This window comes from Perissodus microlepis, chromosome 6 (assembly GCF_051167445.1).
Source record: "Perissodus microlepis isolate ML-2025 ecotype Zambia chromosome 6, ASM5116744v1, whole genome shotgun sequence".
Taxonomy (NCBI): Eukaryota; Metazoa; Chordata; class Actinopteri; order Cichliformes; family Cichlidae; genus Perissodus; species Perissodus microlepis.
In genome coordinates, this window is record NC_140466.1 from 10,101,854 (window position 1) to 10,121,432 (window position 19,579).

At 38.3% G+C, this 19,579-nt stretch overlaps 1 protein-coding gene and 1 long non-coding RNA gene across 2 annotated transcripts; both read left to right on the forward strand.

Moving 5' to 3' along the window:
• The first annotated feature begins 4,920 nt into the window (after positions 1-4,920).
• On the forward strand, positions 4,921-19,313 carry gprc5bb (G protein-coupled receptor, class C, group 5, member Bb). The gene is made up of 4 exons (XM_084930658.1): positions 4,921-5,431; positions 6,150-7,260; positions 15,953-16,065; positions 16,189-19,313. The coding sequence occupies exons 2-4, from the start codon at positions 6,150-6,152 to the stop codon at positions 16,231-16,233; spliced, it is 1,269 nt and encodes a 422-aa protein (XP_084786784.1). The 5' UTR covers positions 4,921-5,431; the 3' UTR covers positions 16,234-19,313.
• On the forward strand, positions 11,093-15,946 carry LOC146385086 (uncharacterized). The gene is made up of 3 exons (XR_014800448.1): positions 11,093-12,991; positions 13,160-13,223; positions 13,621-15,946. It is a non-coding gene; the product is annotated as an uncharacterized LOC146385086 (long non-coding RNA).
• Positions 19,314-19,579: the final 266 nt, after the last annotated feature.

Below are 19,579 nucleotides of genomic sequence, written 5' to 3' on the forward strand. Positions count from 1 at the left end.
TCTGCCTTTTTGTCTAGCATTATTATGACTAATAGCCACAACCCCCGAGCACTTTTTAATACTTTTAATTCTGTGATAAACCCTCGCACTACCACTTATAGGGATGCTTCCCCTGCTCGTTGTGATAAATTCTTAAAGTATTTCTCTGATAAAATCTCAGCTCTAAGGGCTTCTCATCCATCTCATCCATCATCAGTTTTAGACCCAGTTCCAGCCTCTGAATGCTTGACTGTCTTTCAACAGTTTGAGCCAGTGTCTTATTCTGCTTTAAAAGATATAATTGATCATCTCAAAATCTCTGGTTCCCCGCATGATATTCTTCCTTCTCGTTTCTTTAAGGAAGCTTTACATGTTATTGGTCCTTGTATCTTATCTCTGCTGAATGCATCATTGTCATCAGGTTGTGTACCGTCTGTCTTTAAGCATGCTGTTGTGCAACCTATTATGAAAAAGAAAAATCTTGACCTAATTGGTCTCACCAACTACAGGCCGATCTCTAAACTCCCTTTTATTTCCAAAATATTGGAAAAGGTAGTTCTAAAACAACTACAGGTCTTTTTAGATGCAAATGGTATTAATGAAAAGTTTCAGTCTGGTTTTAAACCTCGCCACAGCACAGAGACAGCCTTACTTAGAGTTTTTAATGATCTTCTTTTAACTGTTGATTCTGGATATTCTGTGGTCTTAGTTTTACTTGACTTGTCTGCTGCTTTTGACACGGTTAACCACAACATTCTTCTATCAAGACTGGAACATGTTGTTGGTCTCAAAGGTACGGTTTTATCTTGGTTTAAATCCTATCTCTCAGAGAGGTCGTTCTCTGTTGCTATGGGGCAACACTCCTCGGCTTCTGTCCCTATTTATTGTGGTGTGCCTCAAGGGTCCGTGCTCGGTCCTGCTCTTTTCTCTTTGTACATGTTGCCCTTGGGATTAATTTTTAGTAAATACAACATCTCCTTTCACTGTTATGCCGATGATATCCAGATTTATTTACCTTTGAAATCCGATGTGACTGCTTCTTTGCAACCTCTGTTCAACTGTTTGCATGAAGTTAAAATTTGGTTATCACATAATTTTCTTACATTGAACGAGAATAAGACCGAAATCATAGTCTTTGGTAGTCACACTCCGCTAGACCAGTTAGCCGATGCCCTAGGCCCTCTCGCTAGCCATCTTTCGTCCACTGTAAGAAACCTCGGAGTGTTCCTGGATGGCTCTTTTAAACTCGAGAAACAGGTGTCCACTGTGGTAAAAAACAGCTTTTACCAGTTGCGTCAGATTTCCAAAGCAAAGCCGTTCCTTCCTTTAAAGGACCTTGAAAAGCTTATTCACGCATTTATTACATCCAGATTGGACTACTGTAACTCCCTCTACTCGGGCCTCCAACACTCCTCTCTTTGCCGGCTCCAGTTAATTCAAAATGCAGCTGCGCGTCTTTTAACAGGTACGAGAATTCATGAACACATAACTCCAATTTTAGCCAAATTACATTGGCTCCCTGTTAAATATCGTATAGATTTTAAAATTCTTTTGTTCACTTTTAATATTTTGAATAATTTAGCGCCCAGTTATCTTTCTGATTTACTCCATTCATACAATCCCAACAGGGCACTTAGATCGTCCAACCATAGGCTCCTAGCACAACCTAGGACTCGAATGAAGTCGAGAGGCGACCGGGCCTTTGCATCCGTGGCACCCAGACTCTGGAACAACCTCCCCGTTCATATTCGCACTGCCGAGTCTATCCAGTCTTTTAAATTACGTCTTAAAACTTATTTTTTTACTTTGGCTTTTGATTCTGTCTAGTTGGCTGTTTTAGCTTGTTGCGTTGTTACCTATTGTTTGTTGTCCTCTTTTATTGTTTGTTTTAACTGTCTCATGTTTTTATTGACTGTGAAGCACTATGGTCAACACTTTTGTTTTAATATGTGCTATATAAATAAATTTTGATTTGATTTTGATTTGAAGAGACCTGAGGTGGTATAAAGCTGGAATATGCCTCTTTTTTGGAATGTGACAATAGTCACTCCTAGATTAACAAGATTAGGACTGATGAATTCCGTTAGCGCTTCTCCATTTCTGTCTTAAATGCTAACAGGGACAAAACAGGAAACACATGCAAACACTAAATATCAACCTGTGAAGGTTTGTCAAACATTTTAAGTCTGTGGCAAAAGATCTATTTATTAAACTGCATTCAAACTGCATGATGTCATCTTAATTATCATGAGGTCAGGACCAGTGTTGGTCAAGTTACTTGAAAAGGATAATTAGTTACTAATTACTGATTAACTCTCAAAAAAAAGTAATCCCATTACTTTAATCATTACTTATTTTCAAAAGTACTTAGTTACTTAGTTACCTTTCAAAAACACGATAAACAACCTGAATACGTAATAAAGCAACAGACCTTTTAGCACAGTTCTATTTTTTATGCATAATCCATCATATAAAATTGAATCAAATGGAAAGCTTTTTAAAAATTGTTTTATTAGTTTTAATTTTTTAATTTTATGCACATTACATTAAGCAAAAATTAAATTATATGCAACAGTCTTTGGCTTGAAGAAATTTGTTTAACATTTAAACCTATTTTCTGCATATTCCAGCATATAAAATAAAATAATGTTTTGTGTTTACACTCGCTCTTTCAAATAGCTGCAAGTAAAACACAGCAAAAAATAAATAAAATCAAAGATTCAGCGGCACTAGGTCCTGTTGCTATTCAAGCTATTTTCAGTTGTTTAGCAGGAGTGGGGTCGGTGCCCGGTGCTGCAACACTGTGGGCGTTTCTCTGTGAATTTCACATTCCCGTGCCGGCTTGCTAGGTTCTTGCACAGATTTGAAGTTTAATTTTTTACTGTAGAAAGTTTTCTTCCCACACAGAGTGTACAGCAGACGCTAATGTTTTTGTCACTTTTTACAGAATCAAACTTAAAATACACACAGCTACATTAACACCTGAAAATATCTTAAAAGTTTATTTTGTGACCCATAAAGACTAATTTTAAAACTAAGTAGCTGCCTCCATTGTTGGATACTGGAGCTGGCTGGGCCACGCTATGAATTCTGGAATAGGTTGGGCCACAACAGATACACCGTCTCGTCCTTCAACTGCGACCTGTGAAGGATGCAGCCTATTTTGTGAGATCTCGCATAAATTTAGCTTTATTGTTTTTTTTCTCCAATGTCCCTTGCGGAGCTCCGTAGCAAGCATCTACGTCCCCAGTGACATCATGCACTAACAGCATGAAAAAAGACTGCACATACAAGGAAGCAACTGCCTGAAAATTGGATTCATATTTGACACTCTGTCAATTGTAGAAAAAGAAAATTAAACAAGCTTTATACTGCATATTGTACTAATTATTGAGCTTTAAAGGCTTTGTATATGTTATGCTGTAATGTGTCTGAAATTCAGATGTTTGTTTGCATTTTCACATCAATCAAAATGCCATTCTAAACTACACTAAATGACTGCAAGTTGTTACTTTGTGTTTACTGCACAGACATGACCTTTTTTAATGGTACCTCAAGGACAACTAATTTATTTATAATGTTTAGGGTAATGCCAACCTAGGTAATCAGGTATTATTACTATTTTATTCTAGTAACTTTTAATCATTTTAGTAGCAGGATTAAATGACAATGAGCTGCACAGAAAAAACAATTCATCATCACTCTATTCATCTATAATTATAAACTTAAGCTGCTGCTTGCCTGAATGTGAGGGCTCATTATCTGGATTACACTGACATGATCGACTCAGCATGACACTAGTGTGCATACTTGTTGTCCAGCACTGAAAATTAAGCTCGTCTAATGGCCATTTGAAGCTGTCTCCAAAACAGAGTTGATCCTCGTAGACTGCCATAGTAAATTAGAGCACAATAAAGAAATTTATCAAAATAAATAAAGTTTTGATCTCGGCAGATAACTTACCAAATCTTAATAGCTGCATAAAGTTATTATAGTTATGGAAATATTACCTTTAACTGGCGCTTCCCCTCAGCTCATTCAAGCACAGAATCTTGGTGCCTCTTGGAACATTTTTAATGCTCCCTGCTGACCAAAGACAATGGCTTTCTATATTAACAGTCTGCTCAGGAGGTCTATGCAACATTTCTGGTGAGCAGTATTTTGTTAATAGTAATTAGGAGGTATGTGGGTCTGTTTATTGAGTCTATGGATGCAGCTTACTAGCATTAGCGGACGACCTAGCACTCCACATTATGCTCACTTCCACGTAATCAACAAGGTCGTGACAGAAATCCTTGAATTAAGACTTCACAACTTTACAAATCATGGCTATGTCCTTTTTTATACAGTCTATGCTTTACTTATTTGTGTACCACAAACCAGCTTTGTTTTTTCCTGCCTGCTCACTATCACTGAGCTCATACATCTGTCAGAACCAGTTTCTCACACACTAATCCAAACTGGCTCAGTGACAATGGTAGCTGCTCATTATGACTTTCCTAATGCCGTGTCCCTTTCTAACATCACATGCAGGGTAAAGGATTAATCCTGTCTAAGCAGACTTGGCTGAATCATGTCTTTCAGAAGATTATGCAACACTCTACTAGAATAGATACATGGCCACAAGGCTCACCTGTGTAGACTGACCACGTGACACCCTTCATTTTATATCATGTTGACACATGCAAACCATCAATAGACATCTTGCCACCTGAAAAAATAGCTTTGGTATAATTTATTGATGAAAGACGAATCTATACCTCCCACAACTATGGGTGTGCAGAAGACTTTTGCAAGTGGTAAGAGGAAGATGTGGGAGCTTGAATGTGCAAATTAGTGACTAATCCTGGGCTGACTGTGAGATGTTTGTGTACTGTACTTATTTCCTATCTTCTTCCTAGTTATACAGGTGCATCTGCAAATCATACTCAACATACTCCCAGTGTGTGGGTGAACAAAAGTAAGCTGGGATTGCATCTCTGACACCTCCACAGATTCAGCGTGAAGCAGGGAGAGAGAGCGGCGCAGACATGCAGACAGAATGGATAGAAAGACGACAGAGGGAGCGAGAGAGTGAGGCAGAGAGTGAGAGAGACGAGTGAAAGAGACAGAAGATATATTTGACTGTGTGGGTGTGTGAAGTATCAAGGCATGCATCATAATTGTGGATTCTTCTTGGAGCAGCTGGACAAGTCAGTGCATCAGCAGGAGATTTACTGGTCTTTCAAATTGTGTTATTTTGTACTTTAAAACAGTGGAAGCTGTGAGCACAGACAGCGACATTTTGAAAGACAAAATGGAAACCGACTTGTTTCTGCTGCCTCAAGGATTTCATTAACAGGGAATACAAAATTACTTCAATTAAGTGAAGTGATGCCAAAAATGATTTGTGGAAAATTATGATACCTCTGCACCCTCAATAATAGGAAATCAAGTGAAGACTTTATCTGAGGTGAGTTTGAGATTCTTAGAAAAATCAAACTGTGTTGAAATTTTGTTGATGTTTTGTTTATTTTTTTTATTTGGTTTGTGCTTGTGTTCATTATGTGTATTAACTTATTCTTGTATTTCAGTTTCAGACCTTAAAAGGACATTTCTGCCTTTGCTTGTTTACAGTTTGAGGGTTAAAACTTTTTTGTACAATGTTGAATTGATTGGGTTTATACTGTGATTGGAGTCATTTTAAGGAAACCTTTTAACCAATGAGATTCTCACTAATCAGTACAAACACTGAGTCTGTGTGTGTGTGTGTGTGCATACTCCTATGTTTTTCTGTGATTTGGGGTACTGAACTCGACTTCTCAAAAGCCCAGTGTGCAATGTAGCCAGCCCACGCTGTTTCCCGTTTCCATGGAAACTATTGCCCAGTGCTAAAAGCAGGTCTGTCGTGTGGATTGAATGCGCGAGTATGTGTCTGTGTGTGTTTGAAACATCTCACACAACAGGTATATTGGATGTTAACAGATATTGACTGCTGTTTCTACGGTGTTGTGAGGATGCAGTAGGAACTAATATGCAGAAATTTACCTTCACACTCACATCCCTGCCTCCCTCTTCTCTGGAGCTTTCACCCCAGCGTAACCTTCCTGTACTTGTATCTTTGTCTCTTTCTTTTAACCCTTTCTCTGTCTCTTCTCACCAGTACACTTTTTTCTGTCTCTGTCTCTAAGATGGCTCTCAGCCACATTATCATCTGCCTCCTGCCACTCATTTGCTATGGGTCATCCCACCCCTCTCCTCCGCCACCTCCTCCCCGGGGATGTAGTGTGGATGTGGATCCTCCATACAGGGTGCTCTGCGACCTGGAATCAGTCTGGGGTGTTGTTCTGGAGACTGTGGCCTGCAGCGGTGGTCTCACATCAGTGGTCCTCGCTGTGCTCCTGCTAGTCAAGATGCGCTCCATTTCTGATCCTGCCAAGCGCTCCAGCCTGGGGCCTCTACTCCTGCTTCTGGGCACACTTCTTGGGCTTTTTACCATCTCTCTGGCTTTCCTGGTGGGGAAGAACCAGGCGCTCTGTGTGGTTCGAAGGGCCTTCTGGGGACCCCTTTTTGCCCTCTGCTTTTCCAGCTTACTAGTGCAGGGTGTGAGGCTCAGGAGGCTGGTAGCTGGAAAGGCAAGCCCATCTGGCAGCTCCCTTGCAGCACTCGGTCTGGCCTTGGCCTTGGTTCAGGGGATAATCTCTGCCGAATGGGTGCTGCTGACTGTAGTTAGGGAGGGTCACCCAGCCTGTGAATATCCACCTTTAGACTTTGCCCTTACCTGCAGTTACACTTTGGGGCTTCTTCTCATAGCCATGGGTCTCTCTCTTGGGGTGGTGCTGTGTGGTGGAGAGCTGGCAGTAGATGGAGGAAGTGGCAATGACGAAGACAGAGAAGGAGATAGTGAAAAACGGAAATGGAAGTGTAACGCAATCTGGCTCGTCCTGTCCAGTCTCGCATCAGCATTACTATGGGTGGCCTGGCTGGGGTTTTACCTTTACGGCAGCCAGACGTTAAGGGGAAGGGGGAACAGAGAGAAGGGAGGGGGGAATAAGGATGCAAAAGTGTTTGATGAGCCTGCACTGGCTGTCGCCCTGGTTATTCAGGGATGGCTTCTGCTCCTGTTCCACGCTATCCCAGAGACTCACCTGTGTCTCCTGAAAACTTCACAATCCGACACGCAAGACTTCTTTGACACCAGTCACACGTCTCCTCCTTCACATTACGGAGATGAGCTCCCTGCACATTCGCACCGATCCTTCCAAGAGAACCAGGCCTTTTCAATGGAGGAACACAGTGCAAGTAAGCCTATGTGACGTGTGTGCATGTCTATACCTGAGTGACAGAGATAACTAATCTAACAAAAAAGGGAACTTATTAGGTCATAGTTTCAATATGTTAGGTTGAGAGCAAAATACGTTTAGCATTTGAGTGTTTTACAGTAAATTATGAGACCACTGTTGCTAGGCAACTGGCAACAAAAATGGGGACTGTGACAACCTTATGAAGAGAAATGAAAAAGGAGAAAACAACAAAAGTAATTCATGTGGTTTGTCTTTTTAAAATCTCAGACATGTTACATAAAATTGAAATAAATCGTTTTAATTGATTGAATACATTTAATGTTACAGTTCCAAATTAGTTTTATTAATAAGTTATAAAAGAATATTAATTAAAATAAAATTATGTTAGATCAATCTGAATATCAATTAGATATAAAAATTGGTATCTTACAACCACATTTACATTTTTCCCATTAAAACTCTTTGAGCCTCTTACGAGTTCATGAAAACACAAGGTTAACCAAAATATTTCAAGTCAAGCGGAGATTGAAAATGGGAAATTTACGTATGAAAAATCTGATGGGTACATGGTTATGGTGCATGACACACTACTGCCCAGGTCTTTGCTGCTTGTCAATCCTCTGCTTTTAATCACCTTCTTTTTTTTTTTTTTACAGTAATAACTGAACTAATCCTACATTGAATTGCAGGCCAGTTTTCCATTCATCATACATGAAAAAAACTACATCACCATCCAACCATGAATGGCAAGTAGTCTTGTTTACAGACAGGGAAGCTCATTTCTAGGTACTGTATGGGAAGAATCCAATTAAACCTCAGAAAATGTCTGATTTTTCAACAGGCTTTTACTGCAGTACAGTTATGAGTCATCTCACTTTGATTGCTCGCTATATTTATTTGAAGCGAGATGCACAGATGAAGAGCTAAGCCTCGATAAGCCAGGATAAACAAAGAGTGAAGGGAATAGAAAGGCACATGCAGTCTCCAGCATGATGATGATATTTGGTGGTCCTTTTAGACTTCTTAATAGGCAGTCAGATCTAGAAGAAAGAGAAATTTAAAAGAGAATTTAATTTGTGGTTGAAAGCAAAAGGTAAAGGTTTCTCTTAGTTATATAACTGATAATGTAGTCTAAGCTATGTTTTAAAAACCGTGAGTTTGTAAGGGCAGCTGGTGAGTGTGTGTAATACCTAAAAATGATCCACTTCTCAGTTTATGAAAAAAAACAAAAGAAACCCCATACAAACAAAAGAACCAAACAACAATAAAAATACTGCTTGTGTCTCATTCCCATTCGCTGCTCCATATTAAGTCATGTTATGTAGACGAGTGTGAACTGAGCTCAGTCGCAAAATGGAAAAAAGAAAAACACCACCAACAGCAAACACTCTTGGACACTAATGGTGTGACTTTCTAAGTGCCAATTTATTGCATAATTGCTAATGCATCATTTAAATGAAAGATCAAAATCAGCAAAATAAATAAATACTGCTAAGCATTTTTTGTGATTAAGACATAATATACTGAGCAATACTAACAAATCCTTTCAAGACAGTTTAAGTTACAGCACTGCTCTCATTTTTCTTTTGATGCAGTACTTGATAGTATGCGAGGGCTGGATGGTGACCTTCCGTTGTACAGTTTTTTGTGAGGCACTGTGGGATACTTGTACCTTTGCACTGGGGCACATGGGCAATACAGTTCCTAAAGGAGAATTTTGCTAAAAAAATCTCAGTCAAATGAGAAGTTTGAGTCTCATTCTATTGTTACATGTTTTATCATTCACTATTAAGGTTGGTATATGTAGTGAATCATTCTGGAATTTCTGACACAGTCATAACATTTATTAAAAAATGATTCACAGTTTAGCAGGTCTTTACTCTCCATCCAGGTCTCCATAGACAAACTCTGTGCACCTACACATGTAACCAAATGACTTTTCAAAGTAGTATTACTGAATCTCTAGGTTGTTTTGAGTTTAATTTATTTCCCCTAACATAAATGAAACAAATAAAAAACAAAAGACAATTCAAACGTGTAAAAATGGAACATACTGTAGACTAAGAAAAACTTAGATTCTTCTTGAATTGTTGCACTTAAATAAACAGTAAATACAACATAGCACAGATATTTAACACAAACAAGTTGTGTATTATCTCATTGTGCCATAAAAATGATAACACAGATCTTACATTGCTGGGAAATGGGAAATGTTTTGTCATCTTTTTGTTTCAGTGTCTGTAATGTGGAATGTATTCATGAAGAGAGGAAAAACATGGGATTCCACTTACTCTCTACAAACCCAACCAAAATGCAGATCTGCACATTTTATGGCTTATAAATAATGCATAAGGACTAAACTAATGAGGTCACATTCCATGAGGAAAAGCTAAGTAGGAAGTGATTCAGTCATAACCATACAACTGTTTTTATATACTCCAATCAGACCACTGCTCTGTAAAAATGAGTGCAGACAGTCTAAACAATGGAAATAAAGAAAGAATGCAATGTTTGCAAAACATGCTGAAACTGAGAATTTAAAAAAAGTACATGCTCATTTTTGATTTGATATTAGCTACGCCTTTCAAAAATACTGGAAAGGGGCTTGTTTATCAAACCCTTCTTCATCAAGCACATGTCTTTTAAGTCAAGTGAAGTGGCTTTATTGTCATTTCAACCATGTGCAGTGGTACAGTACACAGTGAAACGAGACAGCGTTCCTCCAAGACCATGATGCTACATATAACAGACAATCAACACAGGACTACATAATGTGCAAGCATGCAAAAACTGCAAAAACAAAACAAAACAGTGCAACACCAGGCAGTACAGAACGACACAACACTGTATCTCCAAAAGTTGATTCTGTTCATCTGGATGTAGCGTTTTGTGGGAGAAACGTTTCGTCACTCATCCAAGTGACTTCTTCAGTCTCAGCTGACTGCAGGTTTCCCCAGTCTTATAACCAGTACATTTGCATAATGACTGAAACCAGCCCAGTGAAGGAACAATGGGCTGGGAGGTCAGTTCCTTAATCTTAATTATGCAAGTTCTCATGACCATTGATCAACAGCCACTGATCAAAACCCACTGATCAAAGCCCACTGATCAATGGCCGTGAGGACCATTCACACAGAGTTGGGGAATGGCTGCAATCACAGCATTGTAAGATGGTGACAGATGTACCCTTAGTCCCCTCCTCGATTCAGAGATGGTCTTTCCCTTTTCACGAAATGGCCTCCTTGACTCCGCGCTCAAACCAGCGTTCCTCCCTGTCCAGGATGTGTACATCCTCATCATTGAAAGAGTGTCCACTGGCCTGTAGGTGTAAATAGACTGCGGAGTCCTGTCCTGACAAGGTAGCTCTTCTGTGTTGTGCCATCCGCTTAGCCAGAGTTTTTTTGGTTTTCCTGATGTATAAATCATGGCAATCCTCCTGGCACTTAACAACGTACACTATGTTACTCTGTTTGTGTCGGGGGACCCGATCCTTGGGGTGGACCAATTTTTGGCGCAGCGTTCAGATATGTGGATGACATCTGGGTGAAAATCAAATCTCAGAACGTAGAGAATCGTAGAATCGAGGAGGGGGCCTAAGGGTACATCTGTCACCATCTTACAATGCTGTGATTGCAGCCATTCCCTAACTCTGTGTGAATGGTCCTCATGGCCATTGATCAGTGGGCTTTGATCAGTGGCTGTTGATCAATGGCCATGAGAACTTGCATAATTAAGATTAAGGAACTGACCTCCCAGCCCATTGTTCCTTCACTGGGCTGGTTTCAGTCATTATGCAAATGTACTGGTTATAAGATTGGGGAAACCTGCAGTCAGCAGAGACTGAAGAAGTCACTTGGATGAGTGACGAAGCGTTTCTCCCACAAAACGCTACGTCCAGATGAACAGAATCAACTTTTGGAGATTTACTTACCTGGATGATTGAGCATGCATCAAGACACAACACTGTACTTGTAGTGACTTCAGAAAGTTGCTAAGAGACTGAGGTTGGGCTGCTAACATGTCTGACTTACTAAAAAAATTCAAAACATGAGATCCTGCATTGCACAGTGAGAGATGTTAAAGTTGGCTGTTGTAATGGTCTCGCAACCAAAGATAGCCTGGGACAAAATTCTGACAGTGTTAGAAATCAAGGATAACTATCTCACAATTTTACGGTAGCTGTGACCTACTTCAATTAAATAACCAGCCAACCAGGAATGCAGCTGAAATGACGCACTAATCAACTCAACACCAGCAGTTCTTTTTTTTTTTTTTTAAATACAGCATGTCAACAGCTGCCTTTGTGAAAGCAACTACACTGTAAAATGTAATATTGTGTTTAATTAAAAATATTTAATAGGCTGAACTCAATTTTTATCAATTTGTTATTAGAACTCGATTTAAATAAGTTACCAGTACTTTTTATGCAAAAATGCTGATAAACTCAATTTATTTGAGTTGTCTTAACTTAGAAAAACTAAGTAAGCTGGAAGTTTTGCTTCTCAGGGCGGAAGGATGAAAGATGTGTTTTGAAAATGCCACGTGACTACCGTCCTCCTCCCTCTCGGATCAGTCCGCATGTTCATGGTGCATTTGTTATGGAATATGTTGAGCAAACCTGGAGAAGCGTCAGCTCAAGAGATTATTGTCATTGCTGTGGATCTTTACCTGATACACTGACTTGGTGAGTAAATGTTTACTCTTATTCAAAATGATTTTGTGGCTTCTCTTAGTTTAGCACCAGGTTTATAATCTTGCTAGCTAGTTAGTGTTAGCCTAGCGTTGCTGCTGCGGCTGGGCTCATGTTACTTAAAAATTAACACCACAGCCTTAAAAACATTACATAAAACTATGTCGGTGAAATTTTCTGTTGATTGTTTGAAATAAAAAAGTGAGATAAGAGCCCAGACAAAATTCTTCGGGAGGTGCAGCCGTTAGGGGTAGGGTGGGGTGTGGGGGGTATTTTCAATCCATAGCCATAACTAACTAACTATATATAAATATCATGTTTAACCTGAGTAGCAAAAGACCGCAGGGGGTTGAATACAATAAGCCAGGAGATAGCTGTGCTCCCGGACTCTTATCAAGCCTTGACCTCCCGGTCAGCTATCGCGCTGGTGGATAACAGAGCTCTCCGAAAACGTGGAAGCACTTTTGCAAATATGTGATATTTTGATAAATTAAGTAGATATTTGAGCATTACACAGCTACATTCTCGGCTGAAAATATCTTAAAAGGTTATTTTGTGACCCAGAAAGGGTAATCTGGGGAAAAGGAGGATCGCATTTGTCGGCTGGTTGTCGGAGCCTGTGCGTACTTGTAAGCGCGGCAATAGCTGAGGAGCGCGGCTGAAAAACTTATTACTTTTTCTGGGTCACAAAATAAACTTTTAAGATATTTTCAGGCGAGAATGTAGCTGTGTAAAGTTCAAATATCTGCTCGATTTATCAAGACATCACATATTTGCAAAAATGCTCCGACGTTTTCAGAGACGTCCATTTTTTTTCATGCTTTGTGGCAGCTTGAACATCTGTGGCATCTATTAATGTCAAATCTAGCCTTTATTTAACAACATAAGCAAACTCTATGTTACAATAATTGCACAGCCATTAAGGATCAAATCGGTTTCTGAAAAATGTTCTGCTTTTTCTCCCTCTGTTTGCTTCTTAATGTCTTTGAGGCTCGGGACCAGCACTCCTGTTGTTGGACAGAAAGACATCAACTCAGTGGTAAGTATTTTGGTTTTCCAATATATTAGCAACTGTCAGTGACATTTATATTAATCAGGCTGAACTTTAATCATACTTTAGATCAGCCTGTTTTACTTATTGTTTTATTTGTGCTTTGGTTTGGGGAAGTTGTTTCTTTACTGATCTTTCCCTGTCTTCTGTTATTAGACTTGAGATATGACTGCACTATGCTGTTGCTGGTGACTCCAGTTAATTCTACAAGACATGCTGTGTAAGTAAACAAACAACAACAGTTTGGTCTGCATTTCTTGAAAGATTACATCCCCCAAACTTAGTTTAGAGGGTCTACACTGTATATAGTGAAGTCTGCAAGTTTTCTAACAGCAAAATTTGTTTTGTTTCCAAATCATTTTGCACATCATTAGAATGAAAGTCATTGGCCATGTTTGCATAGCCCTTTTTAAAATGATGCTTTCATGACATTATTGTGTGTTGGGTGGTGGTCACGGCTATCCAGACTGACAATTGGGACATTGAATGTCACCTCTCCGGTGGGGAGGGAGCCTGAGATTGTCTAAATTGGAGTCTGTTTTATACCAAATGCAGAAAAAATGTTTTAAGAAAGCAATTAAGTTCATGTTCCAAAAAATATGATTGTTTGCTTGCAGGACACCAGGAGAGATGAGTCCTCCGTCACAGATGGTGTGGTCAGTGAAGATGGTCGCCTGCAGGTTCAAGCTCATTGCATCTCCAACCCACATCCACTGCCACTGTACTTAAGGGATGTTAAAGACTTTCTTCTGCACCTACATTTGGATCACCTCGATCCATGACAGTCATTCAGGCAGTAATGCCTGGACTGGAAACAAGCCATCCTTAAAATAATACAACATTCCAGCTCCTGTGTTGGAATGAAAAACAAATGTGTTGTTTAAATCAGAGACTGCACTTGTGACAGAACAACAAATATTTTATTTTGATTATATAAGTAATGTAAGCACAAAACAAAGTTTTGGTAGGCCTGAACTTATTTTCAGAATAATTACATCTGAGACTTTGTTTCATTGTAAGATTATAACAGTGATGGCAATATAATTGTTTGTTGTTCAGCAGAACAGTGTCCAGTATGTTGGCTGTTATACTTTGTTGTGTTTGAAAATAAAAGTTGGGCTGATTTTAACATCATTACAAAAAGTGTTGTTAATTATTTTTAATCATATTCAGGTTACCACAAATTGTTTTTTCATTTAGTTGAACTTGAAATGTTTGTCAGTAGGTAAACAATTCGTATTGTACAGTCAGAAATATCAAGTTATTCTTAATACTGCAGACTTGCAATGTGTAAGTTGTCCTAACAGTCATCTTAAGTAAGCTTTACTTAGTTTTTTTGAGGCAACGAGTTTCCTCAATTTTTTTGAGTTCTGGGAACTAACAAGGCTGTACAGTGTACTCAAAATGAGTAAATTGCCCTAACTTGGTCATCTTACGTAAACTTGATCCAATTTTCTTTAGTCATTTTTAGCTAAGCTTTACTCAATTTTTTTGAGGCAACGAGTTTCCTCAATTTTTTTGAGTTCTGGGAACTAATTATATTTTACAGTGTAAGGGAATGTAGTGGAAACAAATAGCAAAGCACCTGTGCGTCATAGCTCATGACAGAGCAGTTTTCATTAAGCACAGAGTCTACATGAACCAAACTTGATTTCCAGCCCAGGTATATTTAAATCCATGTCACATAGTGCGGCGTGAAATGAACTTATACAAATCAGAACGCCAGCAAATTCAAAGTGTGCAGTCTTTGCAGGAGACTCAATATGAACGCTAACAAGAAGAAACCTTGGACGTGACTGAGTATGAGCAGTCATCTGCCTCAATCTATCTATAAAAGGAGAGTGAAACAAAGGGCACTGAGCAACAGCAACAGTATGTACTGAGCAGGTTTGTAAGTGACTGCAAATCAGAAACATGCAGGAAACAGAGATGCCTGTAGAAAAGAACAGAGGCAGAAAGGACAAAGACAGAATCAGTAGGCATGAAGTAACTGAGAAACAAGTGTGGGAAATAAATGCATGACATGAAAAGAGAACAGAACAAAGAAGGGAACAAAACAAGTGTTCAATTAATTCAAATGAGTCAAAATGTAGAACTGAATTCATTTAAATTGCTTACTGCTATTAGCAGTAAGCAATTTTGTTATGGAAAGGCACCCAGCTACATCTCACTGCATTACGAATAACTTAAATTATAGTGATGAGGGAAAAAAAGAAAATCTTCAATGGACTCTATGCAGTCCTGTGACAAACATGATTCAATTACTGGTTGAACCACTTTTGGCAACAATAACTCACACACCTCTCACAAGGTCACACCAAAGCATTTCAACTGGGCGAAAGGCATTTTGGCCAAACATCTTCACTTTAATTTTGTCTGTCCGAACGATATTATTCTGACAGCCCTTCTAAACAAGCCATACTTCTTGTCTTTTTAAACTGTGCTGTCAAGAATTTAAATATTTAGCAAGTTAACTGAGTGTTGTAGAGTCTGAGATGCAGCTGTTTGTTATTTTTTCCTCTAAGCACTACACGGCCTTACCTTGGGGTGAATTTACTGGGATGTTTGCTGGGAAGATTGTGGCACCTGAATGCTTCAGATCAACAAACCACCAACCCATGTGGTTGGTGCCACATGAACCAGTGATCAACAAATCAAGTGCATTTGATTAGCAGCAACCGGATGCCACTTACCCTTTTAATTCTTATGGAAGCAGTAAGGGTGTACTTAGTGGCTGACACAATGCAGAGCCCTCTGACAAGTTTCTCTTTCACATGGCTGTAGTTTATTCATCCAAATAAAGATCACAAAAAGGTATACGATCAGTATGAAAGTTATACTTAAAGTCAGCTGCTTGGACTTTCAAGGTTATGTAATAATTATAATCAGATGACACATTGGTTATTCTTAGTACCAAATGCATCTTGTGTGTGTGTGTGTGCGTGCCAGCTCTCCGAAGCGGAACATACCACGGCAGCCATGGAAGTATGCGTCCTGGTATCGCCTTCAGAGGGCATGTCTACCAACCTACCGAGATGGCTCTAGTGATGAACGGTGGTACAGTAAGTATGCCATAAACACAAACTGCGTTTTTGCCTCTAAATCACTCTGAAATAAAATGACTGTACAGTAGATTAGATACAGTAGAATGCTGTACTTTCTCACTACTTGTTCGTGTCTTATAGATGCCCACAGCCCCAGTTAACTACACTGGACGACGGTTATGGTAATATACGGGGCAAATGTTGAAGAGGACACACTTCAGTCACATTTTTGAGGGAAGAAGTATTAAAGACGGTACATATCACAAAGAAGCGACTTCATAAGAGATAGCTATGTTTACTGTGTTTGTGTTTTTTGCCACACATGTGCAGATTTGGCATTTTAAAAAGAAACTAGTGGTATTTTTGCCTACATTTTCCCAAAGGCTTTTTTGATGGATGTAAAGGAACAAGAGAGGGAAGAGAAAGCGACATCTCTCAGTAAAGTGATATTTTTCGATGATGCATTTTTCGATGAACACATGTAATCTGAATTATAATACATCCACACAAGAACAAGAAGTCTATTAACACAACTAAATGTTATATTTAAAGTGTTTTTTAAAAATTATATTATATTAAAAGAGACATATTGAATGATCTGTTGTTAAACCATGACAGAGTTGAGCTTAGAGGAAGACTTGAATGTGTTGAGGTAAACTCTTTTGCCTGAGCAGCACCAAACCAGTGCTGGAACATTCTAACTTTTGTTTATCAACCATGCTTACTTCATAAAAATGCACTTTGTATGTCATTTTATTATTATTATTATTTTGTTTGCATTCAAGCTACAACTACAAATAAGCTGTTAGGATAGGTATGTAAAATACCTGCTTACACCCACAATGCTTGCACAGCCTCTGTTTTTCATCCTGGAAAGTCCCAAAGGATTCGCATAGTGATTTTCTCTCTATCTCTCGCCTTTCCAATATAAGTACTGTTGGGCAGTTTGCCACATTCAGTGTTTACTCATAAAGGCTTTGTATTCAGCAGATCTCGTGCAGGGCTGTGGAGGACTATCAAATAGATTTTAAAAGGTGAATAAAAACTATACAGCTTGTGGATTGTTTTTTTTAAACAAGGTTAATTTTTAATAAGCCTGTGATAAAAAGCCATTTAATACTGCAGCACTAATCCTGCAGTATTAGTAAATAGGGTTTACTGTTAGTGGCTGTGATTTTGCACTTTATCAGCACTGATTACATCTGGGAATTGTGATATTTGACATTACTGGACATGCATGTAAAAGCACAGTTTAAAGGTAATGTATTTTGTCAAAACATAAGTGTTTTGTTTTCTAGAATTTTAATAACTGTATACTAAAGAAAATGACCAGTTGTTTTGTGTTTCTAATAAATTGGCATTGGAGAGATCATTGACAAAACAGTCTCACCCCTCTAAGCCAATAAGTCAGAAAATTTACATTTAAAAATAAAACAATTTCAGGACAATCAAGAAAATCCCGTTGCTGAGGAAGGCCAGGTATGTGTAAACTTAAAAGAAACAGGTAACAGTTTCTGTGGTCAGACTGTTTTGTCTTGCAGAGTTTATTGTGCATTATCAACATTTTTTTAGATGTATGATAAAATCTTAAAAATGGCAGAAAAAGTGAACCCTTTGGAATTAAACATCTAATTTTTTTATTGGGTTTTTATCCATTAACTGGTGGTAAGAAATAAACAGCTGTCATTAGTCTTCGTTAAACATAGTGAATATATATTGACAAAGGAAAAATAATGAACCTTGGATCTTATACATCCCTAAACTGTCATATAACGATGCTCCTGGGTTCATTTTAGGATTATATTTCACTGAAATCATTCTGTAGTACACTGGTTAATAAATTCATTCCAGAAAGCCATAAAATGTATATAAAAGACGGCTGTAGCTTCTGAGTCTGATAAGTAAAGCTAGTGCCAAAGTGCCTTAAACATGGGTTCTTTCTAACGGTCAGCAGGGGCCCTTGATGTTGCAAAAAGAAGTCAAAATTTATAAAAGTCTGGGCTCCCTTGATTCCCACCTTTGTAAGGACTTCCCCTATGAGTTTAAGGTCTTAATCGGTTGTTTCACATTTTTTGACTACAACAAGACATTCATTTTGTGTATTATGGTCCCACTTCAGTCAAAATGACAACAAAGCAGGCTTTATGGTATGTTGGCAAGACCGAGATGGTGATTTTACTTCAGGTTAGGCTTATTGTTCTCATTATTACCTTCTTACCTAACCTCTACTAGACTTCAGCTTAATACCACCCATCCTTACATTATACTGAAGCTTAATGGTGGTGATCACTTGGTGGAGTCCCAGGCGCAACAGAAACAAAAGTGGCCCAAAATGATAACACTATGTGTGATATCACATGTAAGTTTACATGTAGAGTTATTTTGATAATTCCAAAGGGTTTTCTTGCATTTTCTTCCCACTTTACAGTTAAACTTTAAATTCCATGAAACAAAATGAAAAGATTTGGCATAACTGTAAATTTAACTGGAAACCTTTGATATTTTGGGCCAGATTTGCTGACGTATTGCACAAGCAGAAATTGGGTTTTGGTGTGAAAAAAAAGTAACATCAGTATTAACAAAGACATTGCAGTAACAAGATTGCATGTCAGAGGTGGGATTTCAGAGATTTTTGTGACTGATCCAGTCGTGATATTTTACACTGAAAAACAGCATATCACATTTTTTGCAATTGATATTATAATGAACTGAAAGTGGGTGTGTTTAGATAACTAACCACACCTGTAAGTGCTATTTGGGGATCGTGCTCATGCACTATTTTGTCCTGTTTAGTAAATCAAGCCCATTTAATTACAATGCTGAAAAGTTTGTGTTGAATTTAACCTTTTAAGACTCAGTTAACTTTGAGACTGAATTCTGAATCCAATCCTGAACAAGTTAGTAAAATGAGGTTGAAAAGCAGGTCTCATAATGTTCTTCTCTAATCTTGAGACCATTTCTTCTTACTATAACACTAAACAACTAAACTGTGAGTGATTTTACTTTTGTGTAAAGCCGTGTGTTCTAATATAGTACAATGAAAATATGATCATTGTAGGATTTTTTTTAATGTATTAAGCCTATATAACTGATTTTTAAACATGTACTGTAGTTGTTCCAAATGTGAAAAAGCACTGGTATTTCTTTTTTGAGATCCTCTTATAATGATAGCTCTGTCACTGTTTTATGGCAGCATAACATGAATGTCTGTAATGTGATTTGCACAAAGTGACTAATACATCAGTGCACCTATTCTGTTAAATATACCCTGGTGTTGTTGTTTTTATTGTTGGGATAACTATAAAGTCAGGTACTACTACATCTAGTTCAGATGTATCGTCGTCAAGTGTTCAGTGCACTGTAACTGAATCACAAATAAAGAAAGAAATGGTACAACTGTTTTAACACCAAACTGGTTTCCAAGCAACACTTCAAGCATCTAAATGTATGTTTTCTGAAAAGATGATCCTTAAAATTGGTCCACATATTAGTCCACACATTCTCCTTAACAATCCTGATCTAGAGTGTATTT

Coding starts and splice junctions, on each gene's coding strand:
- gprc5bb (XM_084930658.1), top strand. CDS start 6,150: ATGGCTCTCAGCCACATTATCATCTGCCTCCTGCCACTCATTTGCTAT. Junction 7,261..15,952: donor AATGGAGGAACACAGTGCAA/GTAAGCCTATGT, acceptor TGTGCGTGCCAG/CTCTCCGAAGCGGAACATAC. Junction 16,066..16,188: donor TAGTGATGAACGGTGGTACA/GTAAGTATGCCA, acceptor CGTGTCTTATAG/ATGCCCACAGCCCCAGTTAA.